This window comes from Ursus arctos, unplaced genomic scaffold, assembly GCF_023065955.2.
Source record: "Ursus arctos isolate Adak ecotype North America unplaced genomic scaffold, UrsArc2.0 scaffold_2, whole genome shotgun sequence".
NCBI classification, from domain to species: Eukaryota; Metazoa; Chordata; class Mammalia; order Carnivora; family Ursidae; genus Ursus; species Ursus arctos.
In genome coordinates, this window is record NW_026622874.1 from 13,029,278 (window position 1) to 13,052,122 (window position 22,845).

General features: G+C 38.6%; 2 protein-coding genes across 9 annotated transcripts in view; one reads left to right on the forward strand and one right to left on the reverse strand.

Annotated features, from left to right (window-relative positions):
* Positions 1-22,845, forward strand: part of DNM3 (dynamin 3) — a 524,278-nt gene that overhangs the window by 23,452 nt on the left and 477,981 nt on the right. The gene's annotated exons all lie outside the window — the stretch shown is intronic.
* Positions 18,437-22,216, reverse strand: LOC125283495 (40S ribosomal protein S2-like). The gene has a single exon (XM_048225448.1). It carries the CDS (start codon positions 20,190-20,192, stop codon positions 19,350-19,352), a length of 843 nt encoding a protein of 280 aa, XP_048081405.1. The 5' UTR covers positions 20,193-22,216; the 3' UTR covers positions 18,437-19,349.

Consider the following 22,845-nt stretch of genomic DNA (forward strand, 5'->3'; position numbering starts at 1 on the left):
TCTCCAAAGGATAAGTGAGCTGAAGATCAGGCTTGGAACAGATTTGAAGCAAACTTGTATCTATGTGAGAGGTGATGGCTTTAGAAATTTGGTATAATTCTGTCTAGTCTTGTGGAAATGGTTACTGCTTCAGTAGTTGAATATGCCTTTCCTTGTCCTTATCATGATTAATTTATTTTACTAGAAAACCTGTATTTTAATGTGGCTGTTCATGCTCTGAACCTAAAATAGAAGTCACACCCATACCAGGTTCTGATAGGTAACATCCGGGTTCATCTAGTCCATGATTCTTTTGCTAATAGGTACCCAAGTAATGTGTCATGGGGAGATAGATGCAGCGCATATGGTTTCCTTTCAGATATTAATCCTAAACTAAGATTAGATGCAACCAAAGTATTTTCATATAGTTATGGTATTGTCACGTAAATTTTTCTGCATTTCCTTTGAATCTACTTTTATTTAAACATAACCTCTTCTTGGAATAGTAGATACTTACTTACTATGTTTATAATCTACTTTAAAAATTATTAACAGACCCCTAGTTTGCATGCTTGAGTGTCAAAGGGAATCCCTATCATTCTAGTATTTGGTATTTGTGGAGTTTACTTCAGTGGTCGTATATCATAAATATATGTCTATATATCTGTATTTATCATGGCCTACCATATTTCATCCATCAAAGATACCATAATTTTAAGATGCACCATTATTTTATATATAGCTAACAAAGAAAAAGAAAACCATTGTCAATTAAACACAATGCTTTCTTATCACTTAGAATTTTTGTTTTGTTCAAAACTCTTAGACTTTATAGGTTTTTATCATATGTCACTCGTATGCATACATAAGTTGTAAGATGTAAATGAAATAAATTGGTTAATTTTTCCTAAAACTTGTCCACATTGGGTTCAACTCATGAATTACTCTTCAATGCATTGGTTGACATCTGTGTTTTCCACCCAACATCATCTTCCTGCTGTTAACAATGTCAGTGGTGAAGCATTTCTTTAGAAGTTGCTTCTTGATTGAGCGATAGTAGTGTTATTTTCTAACAGACAGGATCTTTTAAAACTAACCAGTTCTGTAATTCTTTGGTTCATGCCGCGGCACTTACCCTCACTGATGAAGGTGTCGAGTGGTGTCCCAAGCACAGCTCGTGGCATTCCAGGCATCCGTCTTCTCTGTGGTCTGTGCAGGCCAGGGGCAGAAAATGCAACGCCCTCAAGTACTTGGTGTTAAGCCAAGTGATTTTTCCTGTTTTCAAACTCAGCGTTGCAATTTGTGCGTTGTGTGAATGAGTGGAAATTTTTGAGCAAGAAATAGCTTCATGCCAGTTATATTTGAAATGCTCAGATCCACCTATTTAATGGCATCTTCACAGACATGCATAATTGAGTTAGTGATGTCACAACTTAGACAGTTTTTCAGGTAGAAAGAAAGAATTTGTTGTCTTCTAAGTCCGTGCTTCTTGGCAACTCTGCCTTGCTTTATTAAGCAAGGAGTAGCCTCTATATATTGAAAAACTCAGTTTTTTATTTTCTCTCTTTCACTGATAGAACATTTGCGACATGAGAAGGAAGAAAAGAAGCTTCTTGGGGTCCTTTATACCGTTTCTTAAATTACAGTTGCAGGGCTAATTGTTCTTGCATGTGCTTTTTTCTCAAGGCTCTCTATCTGAGCATCATATGTTTGGTCTTTGGAGAAAACCATTTTGTGAATGCTTTTGGGCACAAACTATTACTTTCCTCTCTGAATTAAGGCATGTGAAGACACCTGGCACATAATCCAAGTGCTATTTCCTTTGCCTTCCCCCTTGGTGCTGCTCTCCCCATGCCTAAGGAACTGTCATCTGCTTGCTCATGGCTTGGCCACATAGGATCTTAGCAGAGTTCAAGTTTCCTGAGATCTTTTGGGTGTGATTTTCATTCTTGCTCAAGTTTGTCTAGTCAGAGGCATTTCCTCATAAGGGAAGCACGTAGTTATAGCTGTCATTTGTAGTTCACTGTTGAATTGTGCTGGTTTACTCTAGAATTCCTCTTCTCTAGTGTATCCTAATTATGTTTTTCCTGTGTTCATATCCGTGTATAAACTTAAGCTTTTGACCTGAAATTTTCTGGCTATTCATTTTTCTTTTTCCATTTACTTAGTTGCATATGGATTCATATCATGACTGATAATCATGAGTTTTCAGTGAGGTATGATGCTGGGTTATTACCACTAAAATATTTTACTGCTCTGTCTTATTTTTATTGTTCAAAAATTAAACTAATGCTCATAGGCAATAAATATTTCATAATACCTCAAGACAAATCAACTTATTGCCAGTTATTTTCAGGTTACTTTAAACCTTCGACTAATTAAAGGTGGGGATGGATAACTTTTACATGGACTCATGTTAATTTTATTATTTTTTTTAGCGAGAGTGAGTGAGCTCTGGGGGTTGGGGGAGTTAGGGAGAGGGATATAGGGAGAGGGAGAGAGAGAATCTTAAACAGGCTCCACACCCAGCATGGAGCTGGGCACAAGGGCTTGATCTCATGATCCTGAGATCATGACCTGAGCCAAAATCAAGAGTCAAGACACTTAACTGAATGAACCACCCAGGTGCCCCTCAAGATAATTCTTTTTTTTTTTTTTAAAGATTTTATTTATTTATGTGACAGAGAGACAGCCAGTGAGAGAGGGAACACAGCAGGGGAGTGGGAGAGGAAGAAGCAAGCTCCCAGAGGAGGAGCATGATGTGGGGCTTGATCCCAGAACTCCGGGATCACGCCCTGAGCCGAAGGCAGACGCTTAACGACTGCGCTACCCAGGCGCCCCCCCCCCAAGTTAATTCTTAAATATGGGAAGTTTTGATGTTTTTCTATAATTTCTTTATAGTAGCTCATATCTCACATTCAGTTTTCTTCACTAGTAATTTGGGTTGTAAACCCATAATTGGGCACCATTGGTGGAAGCTACTGGAAGTGCTGACATAGTGCCTAGCAAGGTATAAATAAATGCCTAATGGAGAACAAGCCTTGCAGTCAGGGTTCAGTTAGCTTGTCTCAGGACCTGTTTAAATACTAGTGTCCTACCATTATGTTTTCCATTATTGTGAAAATATTAAGAAATGATAAATTGCCCCTTGTATTCCTTACTGATATAAAGTAAAATTGGTAACATATATAATTTTTATGCATTCTCACTATATCCTCATTAAGGAGACACATTTTAGGTGGGACCAATTGAAAACTAACGTGTTTATTTTTTCATTGTGAACCAGCTGATGATCAAGGCATCTTTTACTCATTTGGGACTTGTAAGCCTTTGAAGTCTCTTATGCATTGTTCAGTGTTCTGCAAAAGGTTTACCCCAATTCCCTGAGATAAAAAGTGAAGTTGATCTTCAAGTTAATAGGTTTCTGTTGAACACTTACTATATTCTAATCACTTTGCAAAATAGATTATGTATCAAAAAGAGATAGAAGGGTTCCTGCACTCAAAATTATATTCTCCTTGGGAAAGATAAGTCATGAAACAATGAGAAAACAGAATAAGGCTATAAAATATAATGCTAAATTGAATACAATCAGGTAGCAAAACAGCCTATCTTGTAATGGGCAATTTAAGGGGAAATAGACCATATTGAGAGATAATATCTAGGCAGAGTTTATCAGAGAAGGATCACTTAGGTGAGCCCTGGAGGATGATGGGATTTGGGAAGACAGAGAAAGGCAGAAGGTGTATCTGGAGGAGGGATGGCATGAATAAACACTTGAAAACATGCAAAGGCTGGCATGTATAGGGGATAGCTTAGTCACAGTTTCGAGGATGCACTAAGGAGGGAAGATTCTAAATGACCTCAAATGCTAAAAGTAAAAAATTTGCATTGGACATTGTCAGAAGCGATGGGGCAGAGGGCCATTTGGGGTGGAAGGAGATCAGGGAGGAACAAGTATACATTGTTGAGAAATGGAGCGACACAATACATAACCATGTACGTACTCACCACTCTGTGTCCGTGTCTAGAGCTACAAGAACAGCTGGATACATTGCTGTCAGGGACCTGGTTTTCCAAAATGCTGAACAACTCTTCATGAAGTTCCAAGCAAATCAAAGCACAGTCTTCTCTTAATTCACATGGTAGTTTCATTCCCTGAATATTCAATGTATGCCTAAATCCTTGTTAAAATATAAAACAGAATTAGGCTCCAGCTCAGATAATTTCACCTACATGAATGTGTAGCAAAAGATTGGAAAATTATGCAGGATGCAGGATAGTTGTTCAGTGTAGAAGACTCTTCCAAGAATTCAGGATGTTTAACATTTCTGGTTCTGCAATCACTGTGAAACACCCCCACGTATTTCTAAGTAACCCTTGATAACCACTGCTCTATTGCTGTAATTGACTTGTGTAATTTATATATCCCAATTTCCTTTTTTTTTTTTTTTTGTTTAGATGTTTGGTGGTTCTTTTGACTGTTTTTACCTGCCAAAGAGAACATTTAAAAGTGAAATTCCCTAATAAAGGGTGTGTAGAAAATTTGAGAGGTGACAAAACCTGGGAGCATTGAGGGAAGGACAGAGAAAATGACAGAGATTGTCACTTTAGAGTTAGGTCTTAAAGAATAAGTATATATTTTTAAAGATTTATATATTTATTTTAGATGGAGAGAGAGAGAGAGAGAGAAAGAGAAAGCACAAGTAGGGAGAGGGACAAAGGGAGAGGGAGAAGAGGAGAGAGAGAGAGAGAGAGAGAGGGAGAGAGAGGGAGAGAGAATATCTTAAGCAGACTCCCTACTGAGTGGGGAGGCCACAGGACTCAATCCCATGACCTCAAGATCATGACCTGAGCTGAAATCAAGAGTTGGATGCTCAACTGACTGAGCCACCTAGGTGCCCCAAGAATAAGTATAATTTTAATGGGATTATAAAAGTGCACTGCTTTGTAACAGAAAGTTGAATTTGAAATGAACTTTCAAGTCATAATTGTGCAGACTTTGCAGTGAATTACCAAATGCTAAGTATTTCTTTTTTTTTTTTAATATTTTTTTTATTTGTTTGAGAGAGAGAGAGAGACAGAGATAGTGACAGAGAGCACAAGCAGGGAGGAGAGGGAGAAGCAGGCTTCTCGTTGAGCAGGGAGCCTGATGTGGGACTCCATCCCAGGACCCTGGGATCATGACCTGAGCCGAAGGCAGACGCTTCACCGACTGAGCCAGCCAGGCCCCCCGAATGCCAAGTATTTCTTGAGATTATAAGGCTTCTTTGCTATCTCCTGGTTTCTAGATTTTTTTACTTTTGCAGATCACTTTTCTATTGTTTACTTTTATATCTTTGTATCTGGCTTTTCCAACTAGTTTTTGAGGATAGGAACTATGTCTTAGACTTAACTGGATCTCGATAGTGCTGAGCATGGAGTAACCACTCAGTGAATATGGAACCTTACATATTGTCAAAATACTTTAGGAATGAATGATTCCTAGTTGGGAATTGTTTCTGTTTATTTTCCATTAGCATTTCCTAGGAAAAGTGAAGTCAAGAGTAATGGGGACTAAGAGGACAGTTTCCTCCACTTTTGGCATCCTGCCCAGGCCCATTTGTGCTCTGAGTTCGTAAAACCATGTTGCTTTTCTCCTAGTCCCTTTTGATAGGGAAGAAAAAAATTTGGAAAGCTATTATCTGCTCTGGAAATTATAGAAATTGCCATTCAGGAGGTCTTTTTCTGAATATCTGTGTCTCATTCAGGTCTAATTTGGACAAGATGTTTTTTTCTCTCTTTGGAATCAGTTGAAGAAGATTATAGATTTTTTATAGTTTATGTCAAATTTGATAATATTTGTAAAAGCATGTTATGAACTGTAAATATTATGGAAATTATTATTCTTTTGCCATTATTAAGATCAAGGGAGTAGTATAATCATAGCAAGAAGGAGCAAAATCATTCCATAATTATTCTTAGGGTCTGAATTTTGTGTTTGACATAATTTGTGAAGACACTTGATCTGCTTTGTTAACTCATATTATTGTAGTTACTGGATAGGTTTGGATATCTGAAGATCTAATGGTGTCAGTTCTTTAAAAAGTCAGGTAAAAAAGAAAGTCAAGTCAAATCATACATTAAGATGGAGAAATCTTGAATAAGCTTCACGGGCTGTGAAGTTACCTAACCTTTGTAAGTGACACATTTCTCGTTAATAAAATACTATTTATCGGGGCTGTTGTGATCTTTTTAAATGCATGTAAAGGGCCCAGCATGGTGTCTGACCTGTGGTAGGTGTTCCATGTTCATTAATGTTTGCTCTAAAGTATTTCTAATATTTAAAAGATTATTTAAAACCCCAAATTCAACAGATATTTATTGAACAACTACTATGAGTCAGGCACTGTTTTAAGAGCAGAGAGTAAAGCCCATAAATCAAAGATTCTTGTCCTCCAGGAACTCGTATTCTAACTGGGGCGTTTGATAAATAAGGGACATAATAAATAAGGAAATTATATGGTAGGGTGCAGGATGATTAGGGTTTTGGACCAAACAAGGTAAAGCAGGTCAAGGAGGGTCAGGGCTGTTCAGGGCGAAGAGGAACAGACTGGGAGATGACAACATTAATTGTGTCTCTCCTCCCTAGTTAGAAGTTGGCATTTCAACTGACAAGATAAATTACTTAAATTGAGAGAAATTTGTCTCAAAGGACAGGTGGCTTTTGGGGGTGAGAAACAGATATCTCTTAAGGAAGTCTTCAGTACCCCCTTTGTTCTGAAGAACAGCTGGTATGCTCTTGGAAGCTGTGACAATGCCTGATATTCTTAACTGTGAGGCTTAAAATATGTGAAAAGATATACACCTTCTCTTTTCTTTCCTCTAGAAAGTAAGTAAATGATGTTCTTTTATCTTTTCCTTCAATGTCAATAAAATAAGCATTCCTAATAGTATTATCAAATCTTTCCTTAGGAGCTATTTCCTTTACTTCCTAATGGATGTAGCTCTAATCCAAACCAGAGACACACTTACGTTGAGTCTCTCATTATGTGACATTATTACCACGAGTATTTTCAAAAATAAGAACGTTTCTATTTTCCTTCTGAGTGTAACTTGGCTGTAGGATAGGTATGTGAGAAGGACTCTTGCCACAGGTGAAGTATCTATTAAAGTACATTACATTATTTAGTAAATGGTAGGTAATTCTTTTTCCTGGAACTCATTTGAAAACTTACTGTTGTGTAAACTCAGATTTTTTTTTAAGGATTTTATTTATTTATTTGGAAGAGAGAGAGAGAGCGATGGGGGCGGGGGGGGGTGTAGGAGTAGAGGGGGAGGGAGAATGAGGCTCCCTGCTCAGCAGGGAGCCCGACTCCAGTGTCAGCAGGGCTCTATCCCAGGACTCTGGGATCATGACCTAAGCTGTAGACAGACACTTAACTGACTGAGCCACCCAGGTGCCCTTAAAGTCAGCTTTTTCAATTCCTAATCAGAGATGGTAGTTTTTCTATATTTTAAAGTTGGATGTCGAATCCATACACATACATACAAACATGAGTATATTTCAGATATCTAGGTTTCAGATATTAAAATTGGATGCCATTGATACATGTATATATCATGTATAGATATCTATATATAACCACGTGAGATATTTTAGTGATTAATTTGGTTAATTTCTTAATTATTTGAGAAAATTAGGGAAACAAGTCATTTTCATAATTAAAGATTACTTTAAATAATTGTGGTGTTTGTGCAGGTCAAAATTATTCTGTGTTTCAGTGGTATCTATGATAGTTCTTATGTTTAGATGTTAGAGGCAGAAGGTATGCAGTTTCTAGTTGATGAAATTGGAGTGTTTCTTTCGTAAGTTTATTTATTTTAGTAATCTCTACATCCAATGTGGGGCTCAGACTCATGATCCCGAGATCAAGAACGTTATGCTCTTCTGACCGAGCCAGCCAGGCACCCTGAAATTGGATTTTTGAAAATAATGTGAGGACTCTGTTTTTATCATCAAAATACTGACATTCGAGTAGTTCATTAGTCGAATGCACATGTGTGATTTGTGAGCCCAGAGTACTTGCACTTATTCAGAACTTCTAGAGTTCATGATTATTTTGTGTGAATTGCATGTATGAAGGCTACTAAAAAAGTCAAAGTTATTCCATTGGAACGTGTGCAATTGTACCTTTCCTTTGTGGTTGAAGGACTAACAGTGTCTCTTTTCGAAGACAAGTTTAAACATAGGTTGGAAAAATGACACTTCAGTAAGTTATGTTTGGACTCTGAAGGAGTAAAACAAATATTTACTGGCAGTATAATGTAGTACAGTGTTTAAGACCATTGAGCTAAGCCTGAACACCTGGGTTCAAATCCTGTTTTGCCACTTATTACTGGCTAGGCAATTTTGGGCAAGTTACTTAACCTTCTGGTCTTTAGTTTCCTCATCTGTGAAATGACAAGATAATACAACTACTTTGTAGGGTTGTTTTGAGAATAAAATGAGTTGGTATTTGTAAAGCACTTAGGACAGTGTGTGTTAATTGATATAAAAATAAATACCACAGTAAGTCTAAAAAGGAGCCCTTACCTTTAAAGGAACATACTTAAATCTTTACTGATAAAAATAGTGTGCTATCTGGGATTTGCTTCAAAATAATGTGGTAGGAGAGTGGGACATGGAGTGGGTGAAAAGAGAGATGAAGCAAACTTGCCTATGGGTTGATAATTGTTACAGTGGAATATAGGTATGAGTGGATTTATTACACCTCTCTCTCTACTTTTATGTAAGCTCGAAATTTTCTAAATCAAAAAAAAAAAAAAAAAAACCAAAAGGACAGTTTGCCCTATCTTAGCCTCTTATCCTTCCTACCTTCCTTCCTTCCTTCTTCCTTTCTTTTACTTCTTATCAGTCCTTATCTAAATCTGGCAAACCATTTCTTTTTTGGTGTCCAAATGCCAGCTTGTGTGAAGTCCTCCTTGATAACCCCAGCCACATCCCTTCTTTTCTTTTGTGATGAATTTAGCCCCTGGGCCCTTTCTTGGGTTTGTATGCAAACTGTGTGGCTTTGTGGTTATTACCCTTTGTGCTTTTTCTTCTCCCAGGCTTAAGATCCTTGGGAGCAAGATCCTCTTTGTAACTCTCATAGCAAACACGTTGCACATCAAATTTTTGTTGAATAAATGGCATTTGTTGACTATAATCTAGAGTGAGGGAAAAACAAAACAAAACACAAAACCTTTCTTTGTGTCACAGTTGTTACTAAAGTACTATGTTTCTGGATGAAGGAGTATTATTAAGATTTCGTAGTGGTAATTCCAAATAATGGAATACTTGTGGCTTTATATTGAAGTATTTTTGCTGTTTGGGCTTTTCCTTTTATCTTTTCAAGGACTTCATTTGGAAGGTTAATGTTGTTTCAGGTTTTTAGCTGAGTTACTGAAGTATCCGTTTAAGTCTTTTTATTTTTTAAAGATTTTATTTATTTATTTGAGAGAGAGAGAAAGAGAGAGGGAGAGAGAGCATAAGATGGAGGAGGATCAGAGGGAGAAGCAGACTCCCTGCTAAGCAGGGAGCCCGATGTGGGACTCAGGTACTGAGAGTCCAGGATCACGACCTGAGCCGAAGGCAGTTGCTTAACCAGCTGAGCCACCCAGGCACCCTATCCGTCTAATTCTGGCTTATTAGGAATCTGAACATGTGTAACGCTTGTTTTCTATTTTATGGTTATGGAAAATAAGATTTTCTTTTTCCATCTGGGGACCCACATTATTTTTTTCCATTTATAGATTTTAATGATACAAAGAGTCTACTATGAAATCGGAAAAAGTCAATATTGAAAACCTAAATCATAGAACTTTGTTTCACTTCTGCATTAAAACAACTATAATTTTAGCCACTCAACCATCCTCCATAATGCAAGGAAACTTTCTTTAGGTGTATTTTTTTTTTTTTAAGTGGGTTCCTGTTGGGCTTGAACTCATGATCTTGAGATCAACACCTGAGCTGAGATCAAGGGGGACACTTAACTGACTGAACCACCAAGGTGCCCCTGCTTTAGGTGTATTCTTGAAACCATATGTAAAACACGTTTTGGTAAGCTAAAGCATTATTTTGAACCCAAGAATTTTATGTCTATTAAACATAGTAATAAGTGGGATAATTTTTAAAAAAGAGAGACTGTTATAAAGCAAAGCATTATAATTAATCCTTTGTTTAAGTGTTTTGTAAATCTGCTTGTTATAAGTTGAACTTAGCCAAGGTGAAGACTCCACTCATCTTAGTCTTTTCTTTGCAATAAATCTTTTTTCCTGAACTTATTGCCTAGTAGTGAGATATAAACTCAAGGGCTACCTTCACTTCAATCTCCTTTCCATTTACATCCTCTGTAGAGGTGCTAATCACCAGTGAAATAGTTAAGAGATGATACTAAAAGCAAAAAGAAGCACTGAAGAACACAGATAATCCATAAACTAAACAATCAAGTTCCTTAAAAAAATCACCAACAGGATTATATTGCCTAAAGACATTATTCCATGACTTTTCCATTTGCAATGGAGAATAGTCTCTGCCTTTGATTTTCTCCACTCCCCTTGCTCCATCGCCACCCCAGTGGCATGTTCTCATTAACCCAATTTCTTGACCTTTAGCTACTGCACTGCTGAATTCAAATTCACAAGAAGTGAATTGCTCCATTCATATCTGCAAGGTTCGAATCATGGTTAAATTTTAGGCGGGGTGTCTGATTATGAAGGGGCGTGAGAGTGGATGTTCTAGTGAGGATCTGCACTTGCTAAACTGCGTTGTTTCATTCACTCATTTAGCTTTTCCATAGCACTGGGGACAGTGATTCTCCACGTAGTCATTGTGACACATCATGCCATCTTTAGCTGGCTAATAAGGTTCTAACAGAATTTAAAAATAAAGTAATATTTGTGGGGTGCCTGGCTAGCTTAGTCGGGTAGGCGTCTGACTTCGGCTCAGGTCATGATCTCAGGGTCCTGGGATCGAGCCCTGCGTCGGCTTCACCCGGCATTGGCATCGTGTCGGGCTCTCTGCTTGATGAGGTTGTGGAATATAGGTGAGGTTCAGCTGGGTGGAGTCTGGAGCCGACGACCAAGAAAGAATTCTTGAGATGTTTTTGGTGCAAAATGGTGGTTTATTAAAGGGGGGAGGGACAGGACCCGTGGGCAGAAAGAGCTGCTGCCCCAGGTTGTGAGGGGTGGCTGATTATATACTATGGGGTTGGGGGAGATAAGGGAAAAGGGAGGTTGAGAAAGTACTTTCACAGGTTAAAGAAGACTCAAAGGATACTGGAGCCTTTGCCATTGTCAAGTTATGGTTGTTTACCCCTCAAGTAAGGCATTAACATGAAGATAGTTGGGATCTTCCTGGAGGCTGCAGATTATAAGGACATTTAATTGTATTTACATTTTGTTCCGGAAGCTAGGTTATTGATAGAAATGCTTTGTTCTTGTAGACTGCTAAGACATTTGTACACTGAGGGAGACTCAAGTCTTGCAGGGTTGTGGTCTCTATAGGTTAACTATTTCTTTTTCCTTTAGGTCAGCCAGGAGTGCCTGAAGAATGTCACGTACATCCCGTTGTGGGGAGGTTTGTGGGGTGTCCATTTCTGCTTTGTCCTCAGCTTGCCTTCTGTTCCGTCATCATGCTCAGTGGGGAGTCTGCTTCTCCCTCTCTCTCTGCCCATCCACCTCCCCCTGCTCAGGCTTGTGCTCTCTCTCTCAAACAAGTAAATACAATCTTAAAAAAAAATAAAATTTTCCATATGCCACATGGAATTATTGAGAAGAATGAAGGGGCAGGTACTAAAAAAAAGATGTCAAAAAACTCCCCCAAATAAGGATCACTAACAGTTTCCAGAGGCTTAAATGATTTTTTGTTTTTGTTTTTTACATAGATTGAAAAAAATCTCATACTTCCTTGGGGCTAGGGACCTCGTTTTCTCTTCTGTTGTATCTTTCCGTAACTAGTAACACATTTTTCACAAACTGAGTAATCAGGAAACATTTTTAAATTCCTTTAATTTTTTTTTTTTGGAAGTTGGGAAGAACTTGAATCTGTAATTGATGGGACTGTGGGAATTTATTCATGAAAAAGGCTTGCATCTGGGGCTTCTTTTTTCCGGTGGTAGACATGCTCCTGGTAGAAGGATCTGCTGAACCACTTCTGTTTTTCCCATGAACTGGAGAACAGACTTGTATTAAGTGACAGATAAATATATTATTACAGTACTTTTCTGCATAGATGGGAACCCAGGCCATATTATTGATCGTCCAGGGGAAAGTCAGGTGGCATGACTTTATTTCTTTTACATCATATTTTTGCATGAAAAGGTATGTCATTAGTACCCTTAGGAAATAAGAGTATTCTTTTGAGTCCTAGAGGTACTTGGGTACTTTTATCATGTAGGTTCTATCTACCTCAGTGAATAGATTTCTGACCTTTAAATTCAATCTTTTTTTTTTAAATGGAAAAATACCATAAATATATGAAAAAACAAATATACTGAAGAAATTATCTATCTGATTGGATTCTTTATCACTCTAGGAAATTATTATACTATTCCAGCCTTTATAGAAATTTCCTAAAATTTTAACATGGAGCCTCCCCTGTATTTTCTGTCAGAGTGTGTGTAGTTTTACAATAATGTTAATGGATTTTAGGATACTGTATTTATCTATGACATTTTCATAATTCAATCTGTTGCCCCCAAATCAAAACAAATGTACTTTTGGCTTATCCGTTAGTTTGAATCATCTATATCATTCCATCCATACTCAGTTGCTAACATATATTCACCATCCACCATATGAAAGGTATTGGCTTAGTTGTTCAAAGAAGCAAGGGTTGGAAAGAGAATGTTTTTTGTTTGGTATTGTTTTCAACTATGAAATCATAATGAGTTCAAATGAAAAATGACAATGTGTTGAGTAGCTGTGTTTTTATTTATTTATTTAATTTATTTATTTTTAAAGATTTATTTATTTTAGGAGGAAGAGGGAGAGAGTGCACAAGCAGGGGGAGGGGCAGAGGGAAAGGGAGAGAATCCCAGGCGAACTCTCCGCTGAGCTCAGAGCCCAATGTGGGGCTTGATCTCACAACTCTTGAGATCATGACCTGAACAGAAATCAAGAGTCGGTTGCTCAATGACTGAGCCACCCAGGTGTCCCAGAGTATCTGTGTTTTTAAAATTCAGGCTTCTCTTTGTTACTGCTCAGAAAAAATGAAGAATTATATGATGTACGTCAATCAGTGCTATCTATTGCGAGTCTAGACCCCTTTAGATTACTTTGAATATTTGAAAACATGGAAGTGTTCAGACAGGTTATGTTTCTATGTAATTGTCTTACTACTGTATCACTCAAGGGTGTGGTTGCAGATGATGGAAATCACTCTACTCTTTAAGAAAAAAAAAATTTAACCTAAGGAATTAGGTGCTTGCTAATCATTGAAAGGGCTGGAGGGTTAGACTCTAGGCTGATCCTCAAGGAATGGCTTCAGAATGACACGGCAGAACTGGCCATCGAGGGAACCACTACTGTAGTTACGTTTAGGAAGCTGGAGACTCGGGAAATCTGTATGTGGACTGCTGCTTTCACCACTGTAGCCACTTTCAGGAGTCTTGAAGCAACTCTTGTGTTCTGGAATATGCTGCCTTAGCTGTGACTCATGATCAGACTGTTGTCAGCACTGTTAGCTTCAAAGCTTTCTGTTGCCTGCTAGGTCTACACCAGCAAAACAACACCTTGAGTACTGCTTCTCTCCCACTTAATTTGACTCTGAATTCGGGTCTTACAGAAGTATGTCTAATGGTGAAAACTAAAAATGCATGGAGAATACTAGTTACTGAGGGAGTCTGGGAAATGAAGTTTTTTTGTTTGTTTTTTTGGCATTCTAGCCTCTGCAGTATAGGAAGGCAAATAAAGAGATCCAGAACAAAACTTGAGCTAGCCAGTTGCTGTATCTACTACAAATGCTCTTTTAAAAATTATTATTATTTTTAACATTTTTAAAATTTAAATTCAGTTAATTAACATATAATGTATTATTGGTTTCAGAGGTACAGGTCTATGATTCATCAGTCTTATATAATACCCAGTGCTCAGTACATCACATGCCCCCCTTAATGTCCATCACTTAGTTACCCCATCCCTCCACCCGCTCCCCTCCAGCAACCCTCAGTTTGCTTCCTATGGTCAAGAGTGTCTTATGGTTTATCTCCCTCTCTGGTTTTGTCTTATTTTTTTTTTTTTCTCTTCCCCTATGGTCCTCTGTTTTTTTCCTTAAATTCCAAATATCAGTGAGATCACATGATAATTGTCTTTCTCTGATTAACTTATTTCACTTAGCATAATAGTGTCCAGTTCCATCCACATCATTGCAAAGGGCAAGATTTCATTTTTTTGGTGGCTGAGTAATATTTCATTGTATATATAAACCACATCTTCTTTATTCGTTCATCTGTTGATGGACATCTAGGCTCTTTCCATAGTTTGGCTGTTGTGGACATTGGGCTGCTATAAACATTGGGGTGTAGGTGCCATTTCGGATCACTACATTTGTATCTTTGGGGTGAATACCTAGTAGGGCAATTGTTGGGTCGAACTACAAATGCTCTTTTGTTATTCCCTATGATTGCTAGAAAATAATCTTAAATTTAGAATTCGACTGATTAAATGAAGGAAACAGTTTTCAGGTATAGACCATGTATGTTGCATTTAGGTCTCCATGTAGATTTTTAAAATAGATCTTTTTTTTGTTTTTGTCTTTATTATCTAAGTCTGCAGAAGAACACCTAGTAATCATTAATTACATGGTCAGATGTGCCAGCTGGAATAATTCAGGTATCTGTGTATTTATGGTTTAAATCCCATATGTCTTCTCATTAGAACTTGGCTATCTTTTGAAATTAAAACTTTTCCCACTGGTAATTATGCTAGTGCATTTAATTGAGATTATTTTTTTGGCATAGAGGGCATTAAGTAGAGCAAATGGAGCATAAACAGCACTGGTTGAGTAAACAATAAAGAGTCTGTAAAGGTTAAATAGCATACTCTTGAATATTCTATGAAGTAAATTTTCCTTTCCATGGTGCACACTGTCAGGACAACTGGCCTAGCCCAAAGTCAGAAAGGCAGAATAAACTGATAAAATGAAACATTTGAAATGAACAGGCCTTACTGTTAAATGTCCTGACTTCTAAGGCCATCTGTTGAATATCTTATTTATAAATGAAGAAAAAGATTTGTAGACTTGATTGCTATAAATGTAACTACTGTATTACTTTCATCTCTGGAATTAGAGGGAACTTCTCTGATTGCCTTTGCTAAAGGCATCCCCTCTTCCCTGGGACCCTCTGCTTTGTTGATCATCTTTAACATTTGTTAATCATTCTTCAGTATTCTCATAGCACTTATCATGATCTTATTTATTTTTGTTTATGTATCGTCTCTTTACCTCATTAGAATGCAAGCTGCATGAGGATAAGTGCTTTGCCATGTTCACTGCCCCCAGAACCTACAATAGCCTGGCATGTAGTGGGTGCTGAATATTGGGACAAATGAATGCAAGGGGAAACTGCATTGAAATAGCAATCAGAAGATCCAGCCATAAAATTCAGTAGGAGATTGCCTGTTAGCATGATGCCTGTATGCTCTGTGCGGTTGGGAGATACTATCTGTCCTGCTAAACTTTGTATGTGCACAGCTGAGCATGGGACCCGGCACCTAGCAGATTTTTTAAATAAATATTTGTTGAATAAATTATCTAACCATGACTGTGGCCATTAGACCTTTTTTATGTTTAGTTTCCTATTTCAAGATGAAGGGGGGGATCAAATAATCTTTAAGCCCTAATTTATTAATTTGAGAGAGAGAGAGAGCATGTATGAGTATGCTCTAGCAGAGGGGGAGGGGCAGAGAGAGTGGGAGGAGAGGGAAAGAGCATCTTCAGCAGGCTCCATGCTCAGCTCGGAGGCCCTAATGCCCGGCTTATCTCAGCACTCTGAGATCCTGACCTGAGCTGAGATCAAGAGCTGGGATGCTTAACCAACTAAGCCACTCAGGTGCCCCTTTAAGTCCCCTTTTAGATTTAATATTCTGTGATCCTAGATCTATATATACTTTGGTTAGGTTAGTTGTGTTTTAGATTTTTGGTTTTTGGTTTGAATCCCCAGGAGAATTTTCTGTGGTCTGTTCTGTTGAGTGAGTTAAGCATTCCATGATTTTTATTCATATATAAAATGAATTAATTAAGGACATAAAATTTGCCTTTATTCAAGAATGTTGACATTAGCAATATATGCTGAATGTCTAATAACCACATGTCTTGAATGGGATAATATTTCTCTCTATAAGCACAATTTATTAAATAGCAGTTATATAGTGAGTTAATCTTATACTTTTACAAGATTTCTTGTTTACAAAAACCACAAATCAGAAGAAAAAATGCTTTGCCATGCCATATGCTGTAATTTTTAATCTGAAAAATAACTCCTCATTGTGTGACCTACTCCAGCTGTAGTATAGTTGGTTGAAGATGCTTGTTCAATGATGTAGGAAGAGATAGCTCCAGTGGGCATTTAGTTCAGATGCTTCTACTCTGTGATTGTAGGAGATCATTCTTCCTTTAAGAAGGCTTGTCCACGAGGAGCACTTGTCTGACTCAGTATAAAGAGCATGCAATTCTTGATCTTGGAGTTGTGAGTTCAAGCCCCATGTTGAATATAGAAATTACTTAAATAAATAAAACTTAGAAAAAAAAAAGAGCTTATTCATGAAAATAGTTAACAGTGTTGGTAGTGGTTTATAAATTTGTATATGTTAGAAGCAAATGGAAACAAACTAAATGCCAAACATTTGGTATATCTTGATATAGACTAATATGCAATCTATAAACCTGATGGTGAAAGAGGTATATTTATTACTAAAGAATAATATTATACTGTTAAATGGACAAAGAAGTTCTAAAACTATGTAGAGTGTGACAATGTTATGAAAAATATATGGGTAAAAATTGTCTGGAAAGGTTGAAGATAAAATATTAAGGCATTGTTGGGTGATGGAATTGGAGTTGATTTTTTAATTTATTTACATTTAAAAATTTTTTATCCAGTTAGCACTTGTATTATAAGAAAATGATTACCAAAAACTTCTTCTATGAATTATCAACTAGGTGTTCTATTCAAAATACACAGGCAGGGGGCGCCTGGGTGGCACAGCGGTTAAGCGTCTGCCTTCGGCTCAGGGCGTGATCCTGGCGTTATGGGATCGAGCCCCACATCAGGCTCTTCCGCTATGAGCCTGCTTCTTCCTCTCCCACTCCCCCTGCTTGTGTTCCCTCTCTCGCTGGCTATCTCTATCCTGTCAAATAAATAAATAAAATCTTTAAAAAAAAAAAAAAACCAAAATACACAGGCAGAATAAATGGTAAAGTAAAAACATTATGTCTTTTTTTTTCTCTGCTAAATTTGACTAGGTATCTTGAATTATTTTGTGGATAATTTATTGGGAAGTAATATTTGGTTGTGAGTAAAATTAATTTTGTTGGAACTTGCCCAAATTTCAAAGTATAATAATATTTATTGAAATTATTTTATTAAGAGCAATTGTAATACTGTCCTGTGACTTTTCTTAGTAATTGTGTAATAATAAAGTTACGTTCATGATACACTAATTTATTTAGTTTTACAATCAGTTCCGTATAAAACATTTGTTTAGTCTATTGATGTATCACTTTTACCACAAACTATTATTCATATGTAAGGTGAAATTCATTCTTAATGATGTGGATTTTCCAAGATGTAAACTTCTTTAATTTTGTGATCATGATATTGAATATACATCAAGTGTAATTTAGAATATATACTTCAGATATAGCCATTTCTTTTTTTTTAATTAAAAAAAAGATTTTATTTATTCATTTGAGAGAGAGACAGAGAGGGCACAAGCAGGGGGAGAGGCTGAGGGAGAGGGAGAAGCAGACTCCCCACTTAGCCAGGAGTCCGATGTGGGGCTTGATCCCAGCACCCTGAGATCGTGACGTGAGCTGAAGGCAGACGCTTAACTGACTGAGCCATCCAGGTGCCCCAGATATAGCTGTTTCTTTCAGGATCTTAAAATTTGAGGAAGTGGACAATGTATGGGCCATGCTACTTAATATGAAAATTCTCTTGTCCAGTTTTGCCTTTTCATGTAGAACTAGGCAGAAGGGCTAAGGGGTGCACTTGACAGTTATACACATGGGAAAATTTATAGGACTGGGAAATTTCAGATGAGATAATAGGAGACCTTAGACAGAGGGCCTGGCCGAGCCAAAAGTGGCGCCATAGGGCCATGTTTCTAATTTTCTTTAATCTAAAGTAATTTCCTAGTGGCATCTGGCTGGCTCAGTCAGAGGAGTGTGCAACTCTTGATCCTTGGGGTCATGAATTTGAGCCCCTTGTGGGGTGTAGAGATTACTTAAATAAAGTTTTAAAAAAATAATAAAAAAATAAAACAATTTCCTAACCTTTTCTCTTCTTTCATGACATTGATATTTTTGAAGAATATAGGCCAGTTGTTTTATAGACTATTAATTTTGAGTTGTATGCTTCAATTTTTTAAGCATGTATCTTTATAATTTAGTTTCAAAAACGTGGAAATATATAAGAAAGAAAACATTCATCTATGATCCTGGTACCCAAATGTCAATGCTATTGACATTTAGGCAAACTTTCTTTTCCCCCCTATGAATTTATTTTTCTACATAATTGGGATCCTTCTGTATATGCAGTTTTTGTATCTGATTTTATGAGAATTACCCATGTCATTGAAGGCTCTTTGAAAGCATATTTTTAGTACCTTCCTTATAGTCCTTGTTACAATTACACTAACATATATTTAAATACTCTCTTATTGTCGGGCATTTAAATTGTTTCAGAAGCTCAGGACATTCCAGTCTTGAGTTTTGGGGCCTCTTTCCAGGTAAGGATTTGCTTTCTCTTGATGTGCCAATGTATTTGCTCAGAGTGCTTGTCATACCATCTGCAGTGACAGTGCATTGTCATTTTCTCAGCCTGACTTCTGGGAGATCACAGGGCGTTGAATACAGCTGAGTTAAACAGATGTTCGACTTGGCTACATCTTCAAGGTCTTGCCTGGTTTCAGTCTTTTTTTTTTTTTTTTAAGATTTTATTTATTTTCCAGAGAAAGAGAGAGAGAATGAGTGAGTGCAGCACGCAGAGGGAAAAGCAGGCTCCCTGCTGAGCAAGGAGCCTGATGTGGGACTAGATTCCGGGACCCTGGGATCATGACCTGAGCTGAAGGCAGATGCTCAACGGACTGAGCCACCCAGGCATCCCTTAAACAAGCTTTAATTCAGTTTATTTTTCTTGTATAAAACTATGTGGTGGCCACAGCAGCAGCCTGGTGTGGGTCTTTACAATATGGTCAGTGAATCCCTGAGAGGGAGACTTGGTGAACACGGTCTCTTTCCAGATGTCAGGGGCGAGACAGCTGTAGGTCTTAGAAATGGTGTCAAAAGCGGCCTTGGCAGGGTTGCCCTGGGTGGCAGTGTAGCTCCTGGCTGAGATGTAGCAGTCGTCAATACGGATTGTCATCAGGAGCTTCTTGGGTACAAGGGCTGAGACCATGCCTCTGGGGGTGGCAATGAGGTGCAGCTGCGCAGAGCCACAGCGGCTGGTCTCCTTGCCTGGGACAGTGTGGGGCTTGCTGATCTTGCTCCTCCAGTAACCTTGCCACATGGGGATGATGGAAAGCTTGGCCAGGATGATGGCTCCAAGGATGGCAGTGGCTATCTCCTTGGAGCACTTAACACCCAGACTGACATGTCCACTGTACCCTCCGGTGGCAACAAACGTCTTGAACCTGGTTTGCTGGGCAGCACGGGTCTGCTTTTGCACAGGCATAATCTTCAAAACCTCATGCTTGAGGGATGCCCCCAGGAAAGAGTCAGTGATCTCAGATTCCCTGATGGGCAGGGAGAAGAGATAGATCTCCTCCAGGGACTTGATCTTTACATCCTTAACCAGGTGGCCTGGCTTGGTGAAAGGATCTGCTCTTAGTCCTTGGCCTTGCCTCCGTGAGCTCCACAAGCTCTGTGGCCTCCACCCTGCCCTGACCATAGCTGCAGCTCTGGCCCCATATGCTGCTGCTGTGGCCTTCCATTCCGGGGCCCCTGAGCCCTTCCAAAGCACTGGCATCATCTGCCATTTGGTATTTTCTCAGAGAAGCTGGTTTCAGGCTCAGTGAAACTCCTTGGGGTCTGAGAGAGAGAGAGTTTCTGGTTGGAAGAATACTCTGTGGTTTCCCAGTGGAAACAGTAGCCCGTCAGTTGTGAGTTGGTTCTGGTGTTGCCTCTGGGGGATTTGTTTTAATGATGGAAGAAGCAGAGGTTGGTTAAGTCTTATCACCTTCTGAAGTGGCTCTTTTCCTCAGAATAAAGGAAAAAAATATGCATCGTCTTCTCTGTGATTCTTTTCCTAACAGTGCCTTGTAATCCTCCACGCTGGACCCTGCCTGGTTAATCACCTGTTCTTCTGACTCATCCAGAAATCGAATCCGTAGGTCCATATTGCAGCCCTCATGTTGTACTGTGTTCTCTTGCATACAATTCTGGCTTCCCTACAAGGCTTTCAGTTTTCTATCAGTTAGACTTTGCACTGCAACAAATCACATCAAATCTTGGTGGCTTAGAGTAGCAGCCATTTATGTAGCTCATGATTTTGTGGAATCAGCAGTTTGGCAGTGCTCAGCAGAGCTCAGCTGATTTTTTCTGGGACTCACTTATATGGACAGCTGCTGGGTCAGAAGAGGCTGGCTGATTGATGATTGGGACACCTCAGTTATTCTCTTGTGGTTTCTCATTCTTCAACGGGCTGGTGAACTTGTTGACATGATGGCTGCAGGGTACCCAAGAGCATCTAGAGGGCAAAACCTTAATGTGCGGAAACTTTTGAAATTTCTGCTTCTGATACAATTGCCACTCATTGTCTAAAACAAGTCCATTGGCCAACCCCAGGGTCAGTGTGGGAGAGCACTATACAAGGGCATGGATAGAGGATGTGTGAACAAATGAGGCCATTCCTGTAGTCAACCCACTACAATTTCCTTGATGTCAGGATTACATTGTACCCATCTTTCTATTCTTAGCTTATACGATGAGTTTGGCATAAGGTAGGTGCTTGGGAAATGCTAAACTGGTGTGTACAGTTATCTGAATCCGTTAGTGTGCCCCCAAACTTGAGTAATCTTTGGGGTACAGAGAGAGCATTAAGGCAGTGCTCTGGGATGCTGAACTTTAGGGGACTCTGCTGCTGGCCGACTAGGAGTTGGAGGCGTCAAGGACGTGCCAGTGGGCCAGAGATGTCCCACCTAGAGATTACACTCTACCTTCCTCTAAATCCTCTTCCAAGGAAAATGGACTCCAAAATTCTCTACCTAAATAGCCTTAAGTTGCTTTCAGGACCTGTGTAGGTCTCTCTCTCTCTCTCTCTCTCTCTTTTTTTTTTAACTAAAGGAAGACTGCACCAATGTCTACCTCCGAGGTACAAAAGATGGCCAAGGGGTAGCATTTGCACGGTGAGGGTTAGAGTGGATGGACCTTAGACTTTGGGTTGGGGTACCTGTAACCTTGCTTTGGAGGTTCCTGAGGGTGTGGAATGGAACTGGGAGTGGGATGAAACATACATAGACCCCAGGCTAGGGTCCCCTTTGCCTTGGACTGCAGAGGTTGGGAGGCGGCCTAACCAGGGATCTGAAAAGGCTATTGACAGTTGTGGGACTCTTCCAGGGGCTGGACTCGTCTTAACCTGAATTCTGGGAGTTTTGATTAAATCAAATGACTTCAGGAATATAATGAACTAAAAAACTATGAAATAGCTGTTTAACTTACTTATTGTATTTTATGGCAGTAGATGAATGTGGTGCTTCTTTTGTGAGATTATGAACTGAAATGTTGGTTCCTATTAATATATGGTAAATTTGTGAGATTATAATCTCTCTTTTAGGAAGCGTGTCAAGTTGCTCAGCTACTTTTCCTCTATAAATGTAAAGTCTCTTATTTATAGTCTAAATGCTAAGTCTACAGAGCCTCCTGGATAGTGATAAAGTGAGTACCGGGGTGACTGGCTGGCTCAGTCGGTGGAATGTGCGACTTAATCTCAGGGTTGTGAGTTTGAGCCCCATGTTGGGTGTAGAGATTACCTAAAAATAGAATCTTTAAAAGAAAAAAAAATGAGTACCATGTTACACGGGACTTTAATATTTACCAATTTAATGTGTATTGGCTAGAGGGGAACATAAAAGTTCAGCATAGTGAGGCATTTAAAATAGTTTAAAGAGATAGAAAGCTTGGGGGCAAAGCAGATACAGGCATACCTCCGAGTTATTGCGGTTTCAGGTCCAGACCATTGCAATAAAGTGAATATCACAATAGCATGAGTCAAATGAAGTTTTTGGTTTTCTGGTGCATATAAAAGTAACGTTCACACTATACTGTAGTCTATTAACTGTGAAATAGCATTATGTCTAAAAAATGTACATACCTCGATTAAAAATATTTTATTGCTGAAAAATGCTAACCATCATCTGAACTTTCAGCAAGTTATCTTTTTGAAGGTAGAGGGTCTTGCCTTGATGTTGATTCTGTGGACTGATGAGAGCGGTGGTTGCTGAAGGCTGGGGTGGCTGTGGCAATTTCTTAAAATAAGACAACACTGAAGTTTCCTGCATCAATTGACTCTAAATTTCAGGACAGTTTGTAGCATGGGATGCTGTTCCATAGCATTTCACCACAGTAGAACTTCTTTCATAATTGGAATCAATCCCTTCAAACCCTGCCACTGCTTTATCAGTTAC